Below are 18,468 nucleotides of genomic sequence, written 5' to 3' on the forward strand. Positions count from 1 at the left end.
GGTATAGACGATCTTGAGTTACGTACGGCGCAAACTCAGTGACGCAAAGGCGATTGGTATATGGTCATGGCTCCAAACATAAACTTACAGTTGTGAGGACGGCACTATTTAGCTAAGTCAACCGCAGTCCATCTTTATTGAGATTATCCGCTGGCGAAAGAAGTTAAAGGTACCATTCAGGTCTCCGGAATCCGTGGAGTACTTTGCTTCAAACATTTTTCGCTGAATTTATCCGCCAATGTGTCCAAGCTAACGTTAGCATGCTGAAGAGTAACGGCGTTATTGTCGTATTTCCCTGGGCTGCACCAGATTGACAACAAGAATTTAAGAGGTCTTGCAAAATAATGTCTGTTTCTCAGGAGGGGCCATGTCTGGGGGAAACAAAGCCCTTGAGTTGCAACTTCAGATGCGACAGAATGCCGAGGACCTGCACAGCTTCATGAAGGATCTGGAGAGCTGGGAGGTTGATATGAAGCGAAAGGAAGAGCAGCTGAGGACCGGAGGCTCAGATGAAGCTCAGGTTTGTTTCATCTGAAGATATTCAATTTACTAATTTCGAGGTGAGTTGACAACTTTTTAGGAATCATCACGTTTCTTTTTCGTTGTAGAAAGAGCTCCCACCTGTACGAAATAAGGACTACAGAGCAAAGAAGAGAGAAAAAAAGAAAAAGACAGTTCCTACAAGCAACGGTGACAGAAACGGAGACGCACCTAAGGACGAAGCAAGGATAAAATCCTATGACTATCGATCATGGGAAACGTTTGACGTGGTAGCTAATCATTTGCATTACTTGCATTTTTTAATCGTAATTTCATGTGATGGGAAGCGTCTTTGTTTGTTTGTTTGCTTGGGATTGACACAGAACAATGCTCTGGCTGAACTGGACAAGGACGAAAGTCCTGCAGAATCAAATGAGTCGGACTCAGAGGAAATAGCAGTTGATAAAGACAGTGCACTAGCTGAGAAAGAAAAGGTAAATGTTTGATGGAAAGTCCTCTATTGTATTGAATATATGAGGAAATTAAAGAAGAATTTGTCATCAGGGCAACAAGTTTTTCAAAGAGGGGAAATATGACAACGCCATCGAATGCTACACCAGAGGAATGAGTGCAGATCCTTACAACCCTGTACTTCCCTCTAATCGAGCCACCGCCTTCTTTAGACTCAAGAAGTAAGCATCAAAGATGAAAACCTGACTACACAAAAATGATCTTTTCTGTTTCACCATTTTGAGAATGGATGTTTGGTTTAGCATCTTTATGGCAACTCTGTGTGTGTATGTGGACTGTCTTAAAATGCAGACTCATGTTATTTCCCATTGCAGGTTTGCTGTGGCAGAGTCAGACTGCAACTTGGCGATCGCTCTGGACAGCAATTACTTCAAAGCAATTGCACGAAGAGGAGCTGCAAGATTTGCACTCAAAAAATACGACTCTGCACTAGAAGGTAACAGATAATTTATATCTGCTTCTTTCATCATTTGTTTCTACATTTCTTTGTTGCTATTACATTGCTTATCATACCATGTAATCAAAAAGTGTTCTTAGTAATGATAATTGGTGTACTTGGGTTTACTGTCTACATGTGGAGATGGCTCGCTACCTATTGAAATAATCTGAAAAGTTTAGCATTTTTCAATGGGATTAAAGGTAATTCTACACACGCATACTCTGTAATTTGATGTTTCATATGTCAAGGGAATGTGCTAGTTGCGTATTGATCAATAGTTACCCTTTGAAAGGGATATTCCTTAAAGTTACCCCAAAACTGTTTTAAAGAATTGAAATAATGCATTTATAGATAAAAGGTCATTATCATGGTACAATGGCAAATTTAATCTTTAAATATCAGAAAAAGCACATTGAAATCCTCACGAAATTCCTATAAAATATGTTCTTTCACTATGATAAGTCATCAGATTTTTACCTTTGGTACTGGATTTCACTGTATGAATAAAAATGTAAGTTCACTCAAATCTCAACGCCATCATTATGTTTCCATAGATTATGAGAGGGTTCTGAAACTTGACCCCGGGAACCTGGAAGCACAGATTGAAGTGAAGAAAATCAAAGAGGTGAGTATAAAACTGTTTGAGGCAAGTGCTGATTTTAAATACATATACTTCTCATCTGTTTTTTTCAATTTGTAATGTACACATAAAAGGGAAATGGAAGAGAGCAACATTTGTATTTTTGCACTCTTGTGCACAATATTGGTGTGAAAGTAGCAAACAGGACAAAAACAAAATCACTCCTGCCCTTCAGGGCCCTTTTGGGTTCATGTTCACCTCTACTCTCTCTGCCTCTATTCTCTGTCTGATTCCAGGTCCTCGAACAGCAACCATTGTGCTTCTCAAGTGAAGCAACTCAGGCCAGGGAAGTCTCTTCATTCGATCCGCAACACCAGAGGCTGGTGGAGGAGCAGCAGAGGCGACAGGAGGCGGTTGTTCAAAAAGACAGAGTAAGTTCTTTCCTGCAAAGAAACAGCTGATTTACCCTTGTTTACCAGATGAGCTTGTCTATCTGTACAAACTATTGCTCCATCAGTGAAAATACTCATACTTGAACCCCCAAAGTTGTATTTTAATATCCTTAGTCATAAGTTTTTCTCCAATGGTAAAGGTTAATGACTGTTTTCTCAGGGCAATGCTTATTTTAAAGAGGGGAAGTACGAAGCAGCAGTTGAGTGCTACAGCAAAGGCATGGATGCGGACAGTATGCATGCGCTGCTGCCCGCCAACAGAGCCATGGCCTACCTCAAACTGGAAAAGTAAGAGCAACTCACACCCACAAACGACTATTTTTCTCTCTCAACTTGCAACAAGTTAACTTCTACAAAGCTGAAGACTGTGAAGTTGTATTCTCCATACACTTTGAATATGTGATGCAGACTTTTTGCTCACCTGGTCTAATTTACTCAAAAATATTTTCTTTCTTCTCTGGCATTTAATTATCTGTTAGTAACAAGTTCCCCCAACTATGAAACCCGGAATATGCAGCTTACCACTTTTTTGTCATTGCAAACACAGAATATTAGGAGGATTAGAAGGACAATCAACCTAGAATAAGATATTACTGCCGCAGATTGTTGCTGGAATTATTTTTGGAAAATTGTTTACCAAAAGAGAATTAGCTATCTGCCATATTGATCTCATCATTTGATTTTTTTGTTAAAGCATTACCTCTTCAACATTTTGTCATAAGTTACCTGATGTGTTTTTTCTTTGTTTTTTTTTTTTTTGTGTTGACAAATTTGACCAAAGAGTAATTTGTTCTAAATTGTTACATTCACCCATAATGTGTCTCTTGGAATTGGCCCTCTACTCTGATCTTTTACCACACAAACCTAATCAGGTTACCACTGGAAAATAGAAAACTTAGCTAGATTTGAAGGATATGAAGGGCTCCTTTATGATTTAAAAAAAAAGCAGTCATCGAAATTATCTATCACCTTCTCGTGTTTTTTTTTTTTTTTTTTTTTACATTACCTCACAGCCTTCATCTCTACTTTGGACCGTTATCCTTTCAATATTTTTATTTATATGACACTTGTACATTCTCTGCGACTTATTATCCTTTCATTTTCAATACCCACATCATCATATTGACACCTGTCATTTCTGGAATCATTTTCTGCAGAATGGGTTTCCTTTGTTTGTTTGTTTTTTTAATATATATTGTACATAGCACAGTTTATTTGTATCTATATCTTTCATTGCATATTCTTTCTGTTATTACTATTTGCACTCTCTTCTGCTGTGATTGAAATTCCCTGCCGTGGGATCAATAAAGTTGATCTTATCTTTCCTGAGATGTCCAGTTCTTATGGAACTTCTTGTGGATGGATGCCAAAGTCATATCAACTGTCAGAACGCCCCAACATTTTGTTGAACACAATGAATGTTGTTGTTTTTATTTGTTTTCTGTAGATACAAGGAGGCAGAAGAAGACTGCACCAAAGCTGTTGCTTTAGACAACACGTACTCCAAGGCCTTTGCCAGGCGGGCCACTGCCAGAGTGGCTTTAGGAAAGCTGGAAGAGGCAAAGCAAGGTGATGCAGAACATTTTCAGGTCATTTTATTGATTAGAAAGAAAGGGTTTGACGGATGTTATGTGAACAGTGACTGTTTTGCTGCAGATAATCATAATGTATGTCTTTGTTGCAGATTTTCTTGAGGTGTTGAAGCTTGAACCAGGAAACAAGCAGGCCCTGAATGAACTTCAGAAACTTCAAATTGTATGCAAAGCCACTTTTTAACTTGATAGGAAAATCAAGTCTGTAATTTGTAACAGTAATTCAGGGGAACCAGCTTAAATGTTTTAATCAAATAGTCATATCAACCTGTTTTAATCTTTTTTTCATCATCTTGTGTTGTGGCAGGATGTTGGTCTCAGTGTGGCTCTTCAACCATCAGGCAATTGTCAGAGAAGAACAATTGAGCCAATCAACAAACCTGCACATCTGCATTCAATGGTCAGTTCTGCAAGTCATAAAAGTAACAGGCTGGGGTCTGTTTGTCAAACAGTCTGTCATTCAGAGTGTAGTCATGCAAAACCTTTAACAGAAATAAAATGTATTAACTAGAATCAATTTATCAAAATGAATCATGACTGATCTATATAACATTAAAGTAAAATGATTATATTGCGAGTTTGCAGTTATGTTTAATGTCAAACTAAGGACTTCTGGCTGGCTGTTTAAAGATTTGGAATAATAAAATGTTTCACATAATGTGTTAAGAATGTCCCATAGGTGTGAGGTACCTTAAAGCATCGTTGGCCAATTTGATAAGCATTCAAAAAAGACCATTATGAATTGAAAAATATTTAAACATATCAATTCTGAAGGACACAGAAAAACCCAATGCTGAAACATATCTGCTGTCATGTGGTCTCTTGTCCTCATCAGTGGAAATTGTAACAATTACAGTTCTGAAGTATATTTCTTAAAGTGATCTTTTACACCAGAAGGGTTCTTTGTATGCTGACAATTGGGAATTTCATAACTTAACAAATTCAATAAGAATTAAATCAGTATTACATATGTTGCAATATTATGTATGAAAAAAAATGTATGTAATTTTGGCATTTGTCTAACAGGACAGAATTAAGTGTCTGTCAGTAATCTAAGACTTTATTGAAGAAAGAAAACTTACCTACATAAATGCTTGTTCATTTTCATTCAAATGAGTAAAATAAATGTAAATAAAGTTTACCACATTTACTAATTGTGAACACTTTGTTGCAAAGAAACCGCTAAGGAGGCTTGACATTGAGGAAGTCACTGAGAAGATGATGGCGCCTGAGCTGCAATCAAATTGCACCCCATCGCTTGTCCGGGAAGTCAAGGGAGAGGGTGAATCCTCACCTCTGTCAACATCACCAACCGCAAAGATGATCAAGATTGAGGAGATAACTGATGTTCCCTCATCATCCTCTGACCAGTCAGTCAGACTGTTTTTTTTTGCCTTTTTATGTAATGATTTCCTCCCCTTTAATGATTAATTTGTTAAGCACAATGTCTGTGAGAGATAAAAATGTTTCCCAACCTTGGAAAGGGAGATTGGTTTTAATGGGAGACAAAAATAGACATCACCAGATCTTTCAATGACATATTTTTTGGCTCAGAGAGTATTATTTTTCTTCTCCACAGAATCTCTACTAGCAAACAGAAAAAGAAGGCAGCCCAGGAGGAAATCCTTCATCACACAGGCTCAGCTGTCACCCTGCTCCCTACACCCCCCCCTCCAACAAACAGCTTCCAGTTAGAATCAGACCTCCGTAAGATAGGAGGCAATCCTGAAGGGGTTTACAGATATCTGAAGGTGGGGCTGTTCTTCATGCTGAGTTTAAACTGTTGGCAGAATTATATTATTTGTTGCAAACCAGTTCAACTTATGCTTCCATAATCATAAAGTACATATATTTTTTTATGTTATTTACATCAGCCCATAATGCTTAAATTTGTCAAATTCATAATTTTTATGCAGCCATGCGCATGTATATGCTTGTATGTAGGTTGGATTGATGGTCAAATATCAGCTGGTTAATTGATTGGGGAATCCCCCCCCCTTTCCCAAGCATTGATATCACCCTCAAATATCAGTATTGCCAATGGCCGACGTCTCTTCTTCATTTTTTGCGACATAACAAATTAAAAACTGATTTGGGGAAAAAATAATTAATTACTATATTAATTGAAAGGCTCTACTAAGCCCCTGCAATTCCAGGGACTCTTAGTTTTACATTCTGTATTACAATCCTCGCCATCATGCATCATGTCAGCAATAGCAGCAGTTAGCTGTTAAACATATCAAAGCATGTTATTAAGAAACAGCTTATAAACATTTATTCTTCAAGTATAAATCTTATCAATACAATGCCACTTTCAAGTACTTCAAAACTGAATTTCTTCTGTTTTTTTGGTACCATCTTACAGCAAATAAAGCCAGAGGAGTATGCAAATATTTTCCAGAACTCTCTTGAGCCTGACATTCTCAACCAGATCCTGAACACACTGCATGGTTTCTATATCCCGTGAGTTTTGAGAAAGTAAAACTAGAACGACCATCCTCAACATGCCTTGCCTGGTTTTGATTGTTAACACAAGTTTCCTGCAGTTATGAAGAATCTGCCCTCACACTGGAGATTCTAAGGATTCTGGCGAGCTTGAGGCGCTTTGACATGGCTATCATGTTCATGTCTTCATCTGAACAGAAAAGTGGGTTGTTATCTGATTCACCAGAAGAATCATACTTTCTCACTTATAATTCTTCCTGACAGTCATTGTTTCTCTATTTTTCTATCCCCAGAGCTTAGAGAACTGTTTGACTTCCTGCACCAAGCTATTCCAGAGGGATCATCTGTAGCTGCTGTTCAGAAGAAATATGGCCTGTGACATGTGGCATTTAAATGTGGATAAAACCTTCCAAATAATACAGACAACCTACACCAAAATGAATGTCTTGATTTATGTTTTTTCTCCATAGTAGTTAAATAATAATAATCAAAAATGGAGCCATATCTTGTAATAAAAAAATCTAAAAACTAGAGGAAATTATCAGTTTGAAAAAGGGAGAGTCTTTGGTCTTATAATCATGGATTATAATGGTGTGAAAAATCAGACTAAATATCAATTAGCATTTTTTTTTCACATATTTATTATTTACCATGTTGGACATGATGAAAGTTTATAAGGAAAAAAAAAAGTCAAACTGGAATATTAATGTTTTCTTTATAGCAATTTGTGGTCAACAAAAATACAACTTTCTCATTTTTTAATCTGAGTATTTTTTTTAATTAGGTCTATTTTTAGGCAAATGCTTTTGTGTTAAATGAAGCTTTTTTTTTCACCCTTTTTTCATCAACACCAATAATATCCAAACACATAGTAATGTTAAATTACAAACTTGGTCAAAATCGATGGAAAATCACTTCTGGAAAACTGCTTGGTAAATAAAGGTGCATTTTATAATTTTATTTGTCATTTTCTGTTTTCAGGAGATGAGGTAAATTGCTTAACATCACAGTAACATGGTCATCAAATCATGTCTCGCTGAGTTTCTACAAATGGAAAAAAAAATTGGGTACTTTAAATACTGTGTGTGAACATTTTAAAAAGATGCATATGGATCATGATGCAATGTTAATGTAGAGAACAGTTAAAAAATAAATAATTCTACTTCTTAGAATTACTCTTAAAATGTTGACCACTAAAATGATGTGATTGTTCAAATGACAAAAAGGTTGTCTACAAACTAAAATGTATGAATGTGTTCTTGCTCTTGGTCCCTCTTAATGCAATTACATCATAATGTTAACAAAATGATAAAACCCCACACAATCACCGCTGAAGTCTCTGCAGGACGGATGGACACGTTGTGCTCCAAATCTGAGAAAAGATATAAAGAAAGATCATTGTCAGAAACAGAAAGCTTGCTCATTGAGCATTACTGAGTTGACCTACCTTTAAGTTTGATGGTTTTAAACACTGTGCTCCTTTTCTTTGTAACAGTGTTTTGCACCTCACACTTGATTGTGACCAACTTCAGGTGAACATCCACAGTCACCTCCATTGTGTTGCCTCTCACAGTCTGACTGCCGATGGATAAGACGTAGTGGCAAGAGGGCGTACACTCGGCAATGCATTCAAATTTGGTTGTTTCTGCAACTTCTATAAAATCTGGGCCCTTTATATGAATCTTTGTTGGGCCAGCTAAAAGAGAGTTAGCAGAGATATATTGGGAATTACTTAATATTAACATACAAACATAGCATATAAGCTTTTGGGAAATTCCACATATCAGCAAACATGTTTTTTTTTTAAGTTATGTGTTGTTTTTTTATGTATTATGATTATCTAGAAAGCACTATTACAACTCCAGGGTTCTGGGAAAAAAATCTATTTTTTCTCCTCTAGTAATTCAGATTCTCCATTTCGAGAAAGAATATTCTCCATAGAAATAAATTCTTTCTATGGAGAATTTCTCCATAGAAAGAAATTGTGGAATTGTTTCATCGGGTTTAGATAGAATCCTCATTCCAAATGAAAAGTGTTCTGTCTGCAGTACAGCTGCTTTCCCAATTCCATCCATTATCTATCGCTTTTCGTGCACTTAGGGTCACTGGGATGCTGGAGCCATGTGGCCGTTGAGATCTTTGGTCACACTTTTAGTTGAATGTTTTCCCTTCTCACTCTTTTTCATACTTATTTCATGATGCATGTTTTTTTTTTTAAATTTTTAAACCAGAGGCAAATTCTCTTGACTTACATGTCACGGTTAGTTTTTTAACTGTCGACACAAACATTCCTGAAACTCTATTGGTGGCTTTGCAGATCAGAGTCTTTGTGCTGTCCATTTCTTGAGGAGTCACTGAAACAACGTTTCCTTCACCACTTATCCATGGCCCTGTATCCATCATCCAGGCATATGTACAAGATGGCCGGCAGTATGCGTAGCAACTAAAGGTGTGGCTCTTTGTGGGATTCAACATGTCAGGGCCTGTGATAGAAAGATTGGCTGGTCCAGCTTATGTAAAAAAGGCAAAGAAGGGCAAAGAAAACTGGATATTAGAACTGGATTAAAGAATACAGTACAGGATATTTTAGTTTAAAATTTATGTCATACCTAACACTTGCAGGCGCTTGTTTGCTGTGTCTATTTGCTCTCCTTCGTCATCCATGACCGTACAGGTTACTGTTAAGGAATCCACCCATCTCTCAACAGTGAAGGCTAACGTGTTGCCATGACCTTGGCTAGTTTGTTGATCCAAAGACATGGAGTAGGTACATTCTTGGCAGTTTGCCTGACACTCAAAGCTGGTAGGCACACCCACAGTTACATAGTCCAGACCAACAATCTTTAATTCCAGTCCTTTCAGAAAATGTCAACATTTAATTTTATGATAACAAACATGCAATATAATGTTTGTGTTCTTATGTTGTACTTAATAAAAATGAAATGTCTTTAAGATAAGGTTTATTAATTACCATCATCGGGGTTATCTGGTCCACTGTCTTCTGCATTTGCAGGTAAAAATGTGAGTTCTAAACAGGGAGATAAAATGTTTCACTGTATACAAGACAATCGTGATGGGTGGGATGCAGAAATATTTTGTCTAAACTCAATATAATTTTGAGTAAATTAATCAACTCAAATAAAAAATGAATTTTCAATCTAATCATGTGGCAAAACTTTTGCTCATTTGAATAGGAGTAATGTCACTATTAGACTTAGGTAAACAGAAGATTGAATCATCAGTGGTATTTGCACCTTTACACATCCATTTACAGGGCCACATACAGAAAAATAAGCATTCATGGTTCCTCTCACACCTGCAGAGACTTAACACACTTCAATATCCTACAATATGATTTTTTACTGAAAGAAACCCAGAGATTCTAGAAAAAAAGGGAAAAAATACATGCAGGTACAGGGAGAACATGCAGTCTCCTCACAGAAAGAGCTCCAGATACCTCCAAGCCAGGATATTATCATGCTGCAAGTAATTTACCAGAAATCATACCAGTAAAAGTAAAGAAATGCCAGTTTTTAGTTATTCACCTCTTACCAGCCAATCTCATAAAGCAGGATGAACTTTAGTTCTCTATAAACAGAGGGTAATCTTACCCCTCCCCACTTCAATACGCTCAGTGCAAATTCATCCTATCAGTGGCATCACTAGCTTGCTGTGCAAAACTTCCACGACACTATTTTGCACAATAACTGACTCATACTTTTATCAAATTATAAATAATAATGTGAGGTTATGAGTCATTTTCAAAGCAAGTATGACCGTAGTTAACCTTGACACACCACTGGGTGCTGTGATTGTGCACAGGTCTCAGTCAGGATTGGATTCACTACGAAAACATTAGCTATACAGGGTTTTTGACTAACAAATAGGTTGAACTGATGCCAACTACATCATGTATTTATGTCTGTGTCTCAAAATGGACTAGGGCTGATCAAACCTGACAAATACAAAAATAAAAATATCAGCCAATTTCCTTTATAGACTTAATAAACTAACTGATATTATAGTTTCTCGGCATGGGATCTGTATACATGCGGGTTAGCAAGGTAAGGGCAGGGCTTCTGTGAGCAACACATGTTGATGCATGCACAGCAAATCAGGGAGCAAAACAACAGGAGCAGAACTTATAAAGTTTGAATTTCAGTTTCAGTTTACCATTTAATAGTTAAGATACAAATAACAATAAAGAAACATACTAAAAACAAAGATTTCCAGTGTGTCAAAATATACACGACATTCCAAAAAAGGTTTCACCAAGTCACGCTCATTCCATGTCCACATTTCTGTGACTACTATATAGTTTATAAAGAACATAATGGGATGTTAGGGTAGTAAAGCTCATCACTTATTTCAAATATATATTCTTGATTTTAATTGCGCAGCTGTAAAAGTACAGCACGTTTTCACAACAATATTGATAACTTCAAAACAAGTAAAAACTTAAAAACTTGTCACAGCCAAATACTTTTGAAATAACTGTATTTAGCGTTAATGTTTACCATAACATTTTGTCTCACTGTTGTAATTTTCATTAACAGAATCAGTTCCATTCCAGGTATCATTTTAAACAAAATCAATGTTACCTGCCAGAAAAAGAAGCAACAATATTCTGCGGAGATTCAAGTGCCCTCTTTTATGTTTGGTTCTGTAGGTTGTTTCCATCGCCATAATGTGAAGTTGTCGGCTGCCGGGGAAATAATCAACTGGAACTGTTCCGTCACTATCAGCCTAGTTGCTCTTATCAAGTGTTTGAGGTCTTAGTCATTTTGACTAATGGCAGTTAAATAAATACTTGGTTCACTGTGACTTCCAAAGCTATAAAAAAAAAAAAAAACTTTTTTTTTTCAGTTTAAAGTTTAAAAATGTTTAAAAACTTTTGTTCCTCATTTGAAATGCTTGTGAGTGGCATCTCAGCATAGCACTCTGACCTTTCAATAACTTTCATGCCCTTTTAATGATAATAAAATGTAATTATTTTCTAAATTTTCAGCAGATTGTTTTGCTGATTTTAAAAAATGTTTAGCAAATGTTGCTTACTAACTTTTGTTAAAAAGTGGACCTCTTTTATCTTTATTGGTTTTTAATAAGACTGAAGTTGTTCTACATGCGTTCTACTACACCAACATGGGAACTAGAGCCATGTGTCACAGAGAAATTCACCTTACTGTTGTACAACAGGGAAGTTTCTTCCATTAATATTTTCTCTTCTTTAACAAATTAACTTTACAAAGAACAACTGCTGGAAAGTATAGAAGACTAACTTTCAAAAACCAGTAAGGTATAAAAGACAAGGTTTGCTGTACACAATAAAAGAGGCAATAATTACAAATACAACACAGCAATTACACTGACTGAAAGTACATAAAAAACAGTGTATATTCCTTCTAAATCTGTGTGTTTCTTTTCAAAGAGATGTTTCTCTTGAGTCCTTTGGTTGCCTGAAAGTCAGTATCTCTGTGACTGTGTGACCTGCATGAACAAAAATTTAGATAAACCAGCATGAATTTACAATAGAGTTCCTGTGAATGACAGCGAAATCACCTCTAATCAATAGAGTAATAATAAAAATGTGCTACATTTAGAACTGTTTAGACATGAATGATAGCAGCTATATATTCAACATTAAATTACCTGCATTTCACTCATTTACAAAGACCTCCGGAGCAGGTCACGGGTCTATTGCTTCATTGCAACAGAGCTTTAAATATCACTTACGTTTCCATTGGTCCAGTGACAGGTCTGTGTTGTCCATGGTTTGATCGTAAGGCTGTGCCTCTGTCTCCTCATCTGTGTCTCTGAACTCAGTGAAGAGAGGATGCTCAAGAGCCTCGGATGCACTCACCCTTTGGTCCGGGTCCAGAAGAAGCATCTTTTCCAGGACACACACTGCTGTGAAGCAGAAATAAATGGCATATACTTGAAAGGTCTGACGAGTTTAAAAAAATAACTGAGGAACAGCAATCTGCACTTACCATTTGAGCTGGCTTTGGTAAAAATGGTCTGCAAATCTTTTTGGGGCACTTTTGTCAGATTTCTAATATAGTTTTTTGCCTTTCAGAGCAGAAAAATGATGATAATTATTACAAATAAAGATGTTTCCTCAACCATCAAAATTCAAACGGCGTTTATCTTATTGTAAATACTACTGAGCTTGGTTGGGTTATTCTAAAATTTCAGGATTTTCACACATTATTGGGCACTCATTTGATAATCTTTTTCAGTTATTTGGCATTAACATGTACATTTACATCTGCCCAAATATTGGCATCGATACTTATGTCTGATTGTCAATTTCACAAAAAACAAACAGAAAAAATCCTGTTAATCTTCTCCTTGATCTGGACAGTCCCTCTTACATTACACTTAGATGTCCATGTGCTTTAGATCTTTCAAAATAATTCAGGAAAAATAAATAAGGTTCCCTGACTTACATCTTGGCTTTGTAACTTCACCACAAAGTCAGCAGATGGCGTTCCCGTGACCTTCATGATTTCTCTGAGCTGGTCCAGGTCTTGAAGCCGTAAAGGGTCAAGGGTCATATGTCATGTGTATTAGTAATAGGTAATTGGCTTATAAATGTGATTAACATGTTGAGACTGGTAAAACCCCCATTACAGCTTATTCAGGTGGTATTGCTCATTTTTTATCCAAAGAGACTGTAATAGATGACACGGGCACATTAATGATGTTGAATAATGAAACAATAGGACAAAAACAGAAACTAAATCTCATCCACTGACCATTATAATGGCGTTGATCAATGTATTAAGCAGGCTTACTGGCATTAAAAATGAATGCCTTGTCACAATTCCAAAATGGTCACATGTGGGGCAGCACAGGGCCTACTGCACTCCCGTGTGGTACTCGGCAGAATTGCATGTTGGGACTTTACATTAAGTTTCTGTATACTTAATAGGAGCAGAGAAAAATATGTATAGTGTAACCCCATGCCAGAGAAGAACGTACAGAAAAGGAGGCCTACTTTGAGCTCAGACTGAAATATATTGAAAATATGCAAAAAAGGAAATGTTTTTTCAAAAAATCTCAGCATATTAGCAAGATCATTGCATAATGATTGTTTGATATTTTATATTGTTCATATAGTATTCCAAGTTACTCATATGTACATGGAAGGCGATGTGTGAATGTTTTCTCACATACCCTAGATAAAAACGGAGGCTGACTCTTAGGGGAGGCGACCCTTTTATTGGAAGGTTGAAGGTTCAATCCCCATCTCCTCCCGTCTGCATGCTCGAGTGTCCTTGGGCAAGATACTGAATTCCAAGTTGCTTATTATGGCCTGTCTATCGCTATGCATTGCATCTCCTGCACCATTGGTGTGTGTGTGTGTGTGTGTGTGTGTGTGTGTGTGTGTGTGTGTGTGTGTGTGAATGGGTGAATGCTATCTAATGTGAAGTGCTTTAAAACCACAAGGTATATAAGTTGAGATCATTTGCCATTTGAGATTGTTTGGGAGGCCACTACCTCACAGTGCAAACTGGGTTTTTGTATCAAGTTTTTTTTTGTCCACACAAATGAACGTATTGAAGACAGTTAAGGATACGGTCATTTCCCTTAAACAGTGGTTTTCCCAAAAGCATTTCAGCCATAATACAACCAGCTGACCAGATGTCCACTGAAAAACAAAACGTCATTAACTGGTTTCGCCTTTTAAGATAACTATGAACATTAACACTGTTCGGGCATGGCGTTTGACACTCTTACCAGATTGTGTGTAATGCATCCAGTTGAGAATAATCTCAGGTGCTCTGTACCAGCGGGTCACAACGTAGCCTGTCATCTCTGCATCAGCCTGCCTTGCCAGACCAAAGTCAAGGATCTGAAGCAGACAAAGAGCAGAAGGCAATCACGAAAATATATCGACATGAACCTCAATGCATTAGTTTATAGAGTTGTCATACCTTTAGCTCACAGTCTGGATTAATGGCCAGGTTTCCTGGTTTGAGGTCCTACAGAACACAATGACAAACAAACACTCAATACCTGCTTATAATCTATACATTTGCAAATGAGCACAATTTAAAACAAAGAGTCTAAGCATTTTGATTCCTGTAATGCACATTAAAGTGACTAGAGCATCTGATTTCTGATAAGAATCCAACTGATACTGGATTTTCAGAGCTAATACAAATATTTTAGGGGTGTACAAATTCACCTACAAAAGTGGGTGTTTTTTCATGTATATAGATATATTATGTAAGAGTTACAATAATTGTAATTGTAGTCACTAGTCTTCTACGACTATGTGCGTACTATGTGTTTATGACTTAAATCAGAAATGAGCAGCATGGAGATGTAAAACTCAAGTAAGATTTATTTCAATCTAACGTCAACAAGAGACTCAAGAGTGAAATTAAAATACAGACAGAGAGAGGGAGAAAGACAGAGTGACAACAAAGCCTGTGGTGTGGGAATCAGCATGAATGGTACTAAAGAAAAAAGCAATAGCCCCAACCCCCAAAAGCTGCTAGCCTGAAAGGTCAAAGGCCACGTACCCGGTGGATGATCCCTGCAGAGTGAATGTACTACAAAGAAAGGAGAAAAAGAAAACATCAGTGACAGAAATCAGTTGTTGCAGACAACTGTAACCGGAAAAAATCAGTCTGGTATGTTTTGGTTTCCTGAGAATAAGAGTTGACTTATGACAACATTCCTGTGAATAATAACTTAGTCCTACCTTAAGTCCCCTCAGCATCTGATAGACCAGGAACTGAACTCTATCCTCTGATAATCTCTCCAGCTTCATCAATTTACCAAGGTCGGTGCCCATAAACGGCATCACCAGGTAACTTTGCACAAAGGGAAGGGAGCATCGTCATCATTATACTGGAATAGACACTTATGCATAGCAGCAGGAGCAGGATTAGAGCTTACAAGTCACGAAGCCGGTCCAATGAGATTTCAGCAGTGAAAACATCGAGGAGGCCAATCACCTGCTCGGAGCAAAGCAATGAAAATAAATTTTAATTTTCTTTTCAAAACATGTATAAAACAGTTAACATTTTTCCTTTCTCCGTCCAGCCTTATTATGCTTTTCTACCAAACCACAACCACATTGCAGTCAATTTAAAAACCTAAAATAGGTTCTTTAATTTCACAAACTGAAGATTTATTGCACAACTATAAAAGCGTCCCTCCTTTGTCCTACATTTTCATGCTTCATGTGTTTCAGAAGTCGCAGCTCTCTGAAGGCCCTCTTGGCGAACAGTTTGGATTGGAAAGGACGGTGGAGTTTTTTGATGGCCACCTGTGTCCCAGTCCGCCGGTCTGAGGCTGAACTGAAACAGAACGATATCAAAACTTTAATCCAAAACTGATAATACTTTACTCCTCAAACTGAAATACTGAACATTCACAGGTGTTTTGAAGAACTTTCTTGACACCTAAATGGAGCACAGCTGTCTTTAATATATGTGGTGGCCAGCTTCGGGAGGTGCTCTTTCTGCACTTTAATAGGGGTTCTGAACTCCTCCCAACAATGATACCAGGGGTAGTTTCCTTTGTTGACCCTCATCCACACAAAACAATGCCAAGAGAGGCCCTGCAGAGCCAGCTGTGGAGACTGAGCTCGCCATGATATCACTCACAGAAAGAGGTTAGTCAGCTGCTTAGAGCCTGATAGTCAGTACAAGCAAAACTAACTGTGAAACTATATTAAATAAATTGTGTTATTCTACCTTTTGATAACATTTACACACCTGAAGTAAATAAACCATCAATTTCATCTGTATAACGCTGAGGAGCAGCTGATTATGAATAAGAATAAGAATAAGAATAAGAATAAGAATAAGAATAAGAATAAGAATAAGAATAAGAATAAGAATAAAAATAAGAACAACTTTATTTATCCCGAAGGAAATTGTTGTGCCAGAGTTTCAAGTGAAACATAACAATAATAAATAATAGTAGTAACAATAATAATAATAGTACTACAATAAATTATAGTCCCCGGCTGACAAATGTTTGAGTTCACTTAAATTTTGTCAATCTATTACTTCATTTTTTGGCAGGATACCAGTTTACATTAATAATTTAGGGAAACTCCCTTTAGTTATGCATTAACTGGGTACCAAACCTATGTTTATGAAACATATACTAGAGATCTAGCCAGTGATGCGCGTCAATACCGCACAATACCGGGTAACGATTTCTATCAGTTATATAGAGTCAAGCAACACCTGAGATTAATTTTGTTTGTTTTCATTCGATATATACACTCGACAACAGCCTGTTCTTTGGTTGTAAAGACAAAAAATCGTTATAAAAATGCCAAAAACCGAGATCTAGCCAGTGATGCATCTCCAAAGTCTGGGCACAATACCAGGTAACAATTTATATCAGTTATATAGAGTCAAGCAACACCTGAGATTCATTTTGTTTGTTTTCATTTGATAAATACACTCGACAACAGCCTGTTCTTTGATTGTAAAGAAAAAAAATCATTACAAAAAATGCTAAAAGTATTATAGATGAATATCTGAGCAGTGTGAGTGAGATTGCCCTCCTCACCATACAGTCCCGTAGGCCCCCGTCCCGATCTGCTTCAGTTCTCGGTAGCGCTCCGGAACATCCCATATTGTCCTGTTCACCTCCTGTCGATAAAATCCCGTCCTGGACCGCACAGACATTTTCCCCACTCCTTCCCGGGAGCGACGTATATCGGATTGCGCTAGGCTGCCGGTTCCGATCTGGTTTCGGACGGTCATGTGACAAAACCAATAATTTTAGATGCGTTTTTGCGCGTTGTGGAGTTCGATGGGGGTCTAATTACAACCCAAAAAAAAAAAAAAAACACACACACAGGCCAGACTATTGTGGTCCTGGTCGCCCCGGGGTCTCAGTGGGTGTGTCTACAATGAGGGAGAAAAAGCCACAAAACATCTGCCACCCCACGTCAAAGCTTTCAGTTTGACCTGAAGGGTTTCCTGCAGAGGTACATTTCCTCCCATGGCATCACCCAGGATCATGTTCACTAACAAGAATTACCACTTTTCTACTTGCATGCTGCAGTGCAACGGTTTGACTTTGGTACAGTTTCTTTAAATAAATGAAAACAAAACAAATCAGAAAACAACTCCTATATCTCAGTGGGCTTTGTATCACACATCAGATCAGCCGGCGTCCAGTAAAGTTTTAATAGTTAGAAGCAAGGGACTCATCAGAAAAACACACTGTTGAGAAACTTGACAATCTCCTTATGTGATTTTGAAGCAGGATATAATACCTGCTTGTATTCGTTGATCAGGTTTTCCCTGTCCATCCAGCCTTAGCAGTACTCACAGTCATGTTAAATCTGGCTCAGAGGGAGGGAGGAAGGAAGGGACAAGTTACTGGTCCTGACTTGCAGGCGAAAAAGAAACCTCTCTTCTGTGTTGTCAGATGAACAGTTCATCTGTCTACTAACACCATCGCCACAGGAGCTCTGACTAGTCCGACTTCTGTATTTTTGTTTCACTGTCACTATGAAGCTGACTTCTGAGGCAGGGATAACATAGTTTACCTGTGAAATTGAATGTAAAATTCAACTGTTTCGCAGATGGTATTGAATTGGAGCCATCAAAATCATAAGTATTGTAATTACTCAAGTGATTTGTCTCCCTGACAAATCAATCATCTGCCCAACACCCTTGGAACCGCAGCAAAGATAATAAGAAATCTAGTATCTGAAATCACTTAGTATCAGATTTTTTGAAAAAAATAAGAGGTACATACAACAACTTATAAATTACCATATTACATAATACATGTGTCTGCCCATGGTATATATCTGTATGTGCTATATATCTGAGATGATCCCTTAGAGAAAATTTGTGCTAAATTTCATATTTTTTTTAATGCAGATGAAACTAAATCATTTCAGATATCTCAAATTGGTTAGTCACTGACCTATTTGTGAAGGTTGTTTGCTGT

At 37.3% G+C, this 18,468-nt stretch overlaps 3 protein-coding genes across 3 annotated transcripts; 1 reads left to right on the top strand and 2 right to left on the bottom strand.

Annotated features, from left to right (window-relative positions):
• Window positions 1-40: 40 nt before the first annotated feature.
• Window positions 41-7,375, top strand: rpap3 (RNA polymerase II associated protein 3). Its single transcript, XM_086146965.1, has 17 exons — window positions 41-169; window positions 360-520; window positions 609-770; window positions 864-974; window positions 1,045-1,172; window positions 1,326-1,447; window positions 2,005-2,075; window positions 2,327-2,461; window positions 2,643-2,770; window positions 3,930-4,051; window positions 4,167-4,237; window positions 4,382-4,474; window positions 5,251-5,444; window positions 5,654-5,825; window positions 6,440-6,537; window positions 6,621-6,721; window positions 6,813-7,375. Exons 2-17 carry the CDS (start codon window positions 368-370, stop codon window positions 6,896-6,898), a joined length of 1,947 nt encoding a protein of 648 aa, XP_086003091.1. The 5' UTR covers window positions 41-169; window positions 360-367; the 3' UTR covers window positions 6,899-7,375.
• An 87-nt stretch (window positions 7,376-7,462) lies between these two features.
• Window positions 7,463-11,298, bottom strand: LOC147234169 (uncharacterized). Its single transcript, XM_086146968.1, has 6 exons — window positions 11,121-11,298; window positions 9,491-9,547; window positions 9,129-9,374; window positions 8,772-9,029; window positions 7,967-8,215; window positions 7,463-7,891 (listed from the first exon to the last, which is right to left on the bottom strand). Exons 1-6 carry the CDS (start codon window positions 11,203-11,205, stop codon window positions 7,809-7,811), a joined length of 978 nt encoding a protein of 325 aa, XP_086003094.1. The 5' UTR covers window positions 11,206-11,298; the 3' UTR covers window positions 7,463-7,808.
• Window positions 11,299-11,870: 572 nt separating this feature from the next.
• LOC147234170 (mitogen-activated protein kinase 12-like) lies at window positions 11,871-17,507 on the bottom strand. The gene is made up of 12 exons (XM_086146966.1): window positions 17,068-17,507; window positions 15,707-15,836; window positions 15,433-15,491; window positions 15,236-15,347; window positions 15,054-15,083; window positions 14,460-14,507; window positions 14,263-14,377; window positions 14,102-14,173; window positions 12,969-13,048; window positions 12,510-12,588; window positions 12,253-12,426; window positions 11,871-12,006 (listed from the first exon to the last, which is right to left on the bottom strand). The coding sequence occupies exons 1-12, from the start codon at window positions 17,262-17,264 to the stop codon at window positions 11,942-11,944; spliced, it is 1,161 nt and encodes a 386-aa protein (XP_086003092.1). The 5' UTR covers window positions 17,265-17,507; the 3' UTR covers window positions 11,871-11,941.
• Window positions 17,508-18,468: the final 961 nt, after the last annotated feature.

The sequence above is a fragment of the Fistularia commersonii genome, chromosome 5 (assembly GCF_037954325.1).
Source record: "Fistularia commersonii isolate RoL2024-O1a breed Wild chromosome 5, RoL_Fcom_v1.0, whole genome shotgun sequence".
Lineage (NCBI taxonomy): Eukaryota > Metazoa > Chordata > Actinopteri > Syngnathiformes > Fistulariidae > Fistularia > Fistularia commersonii.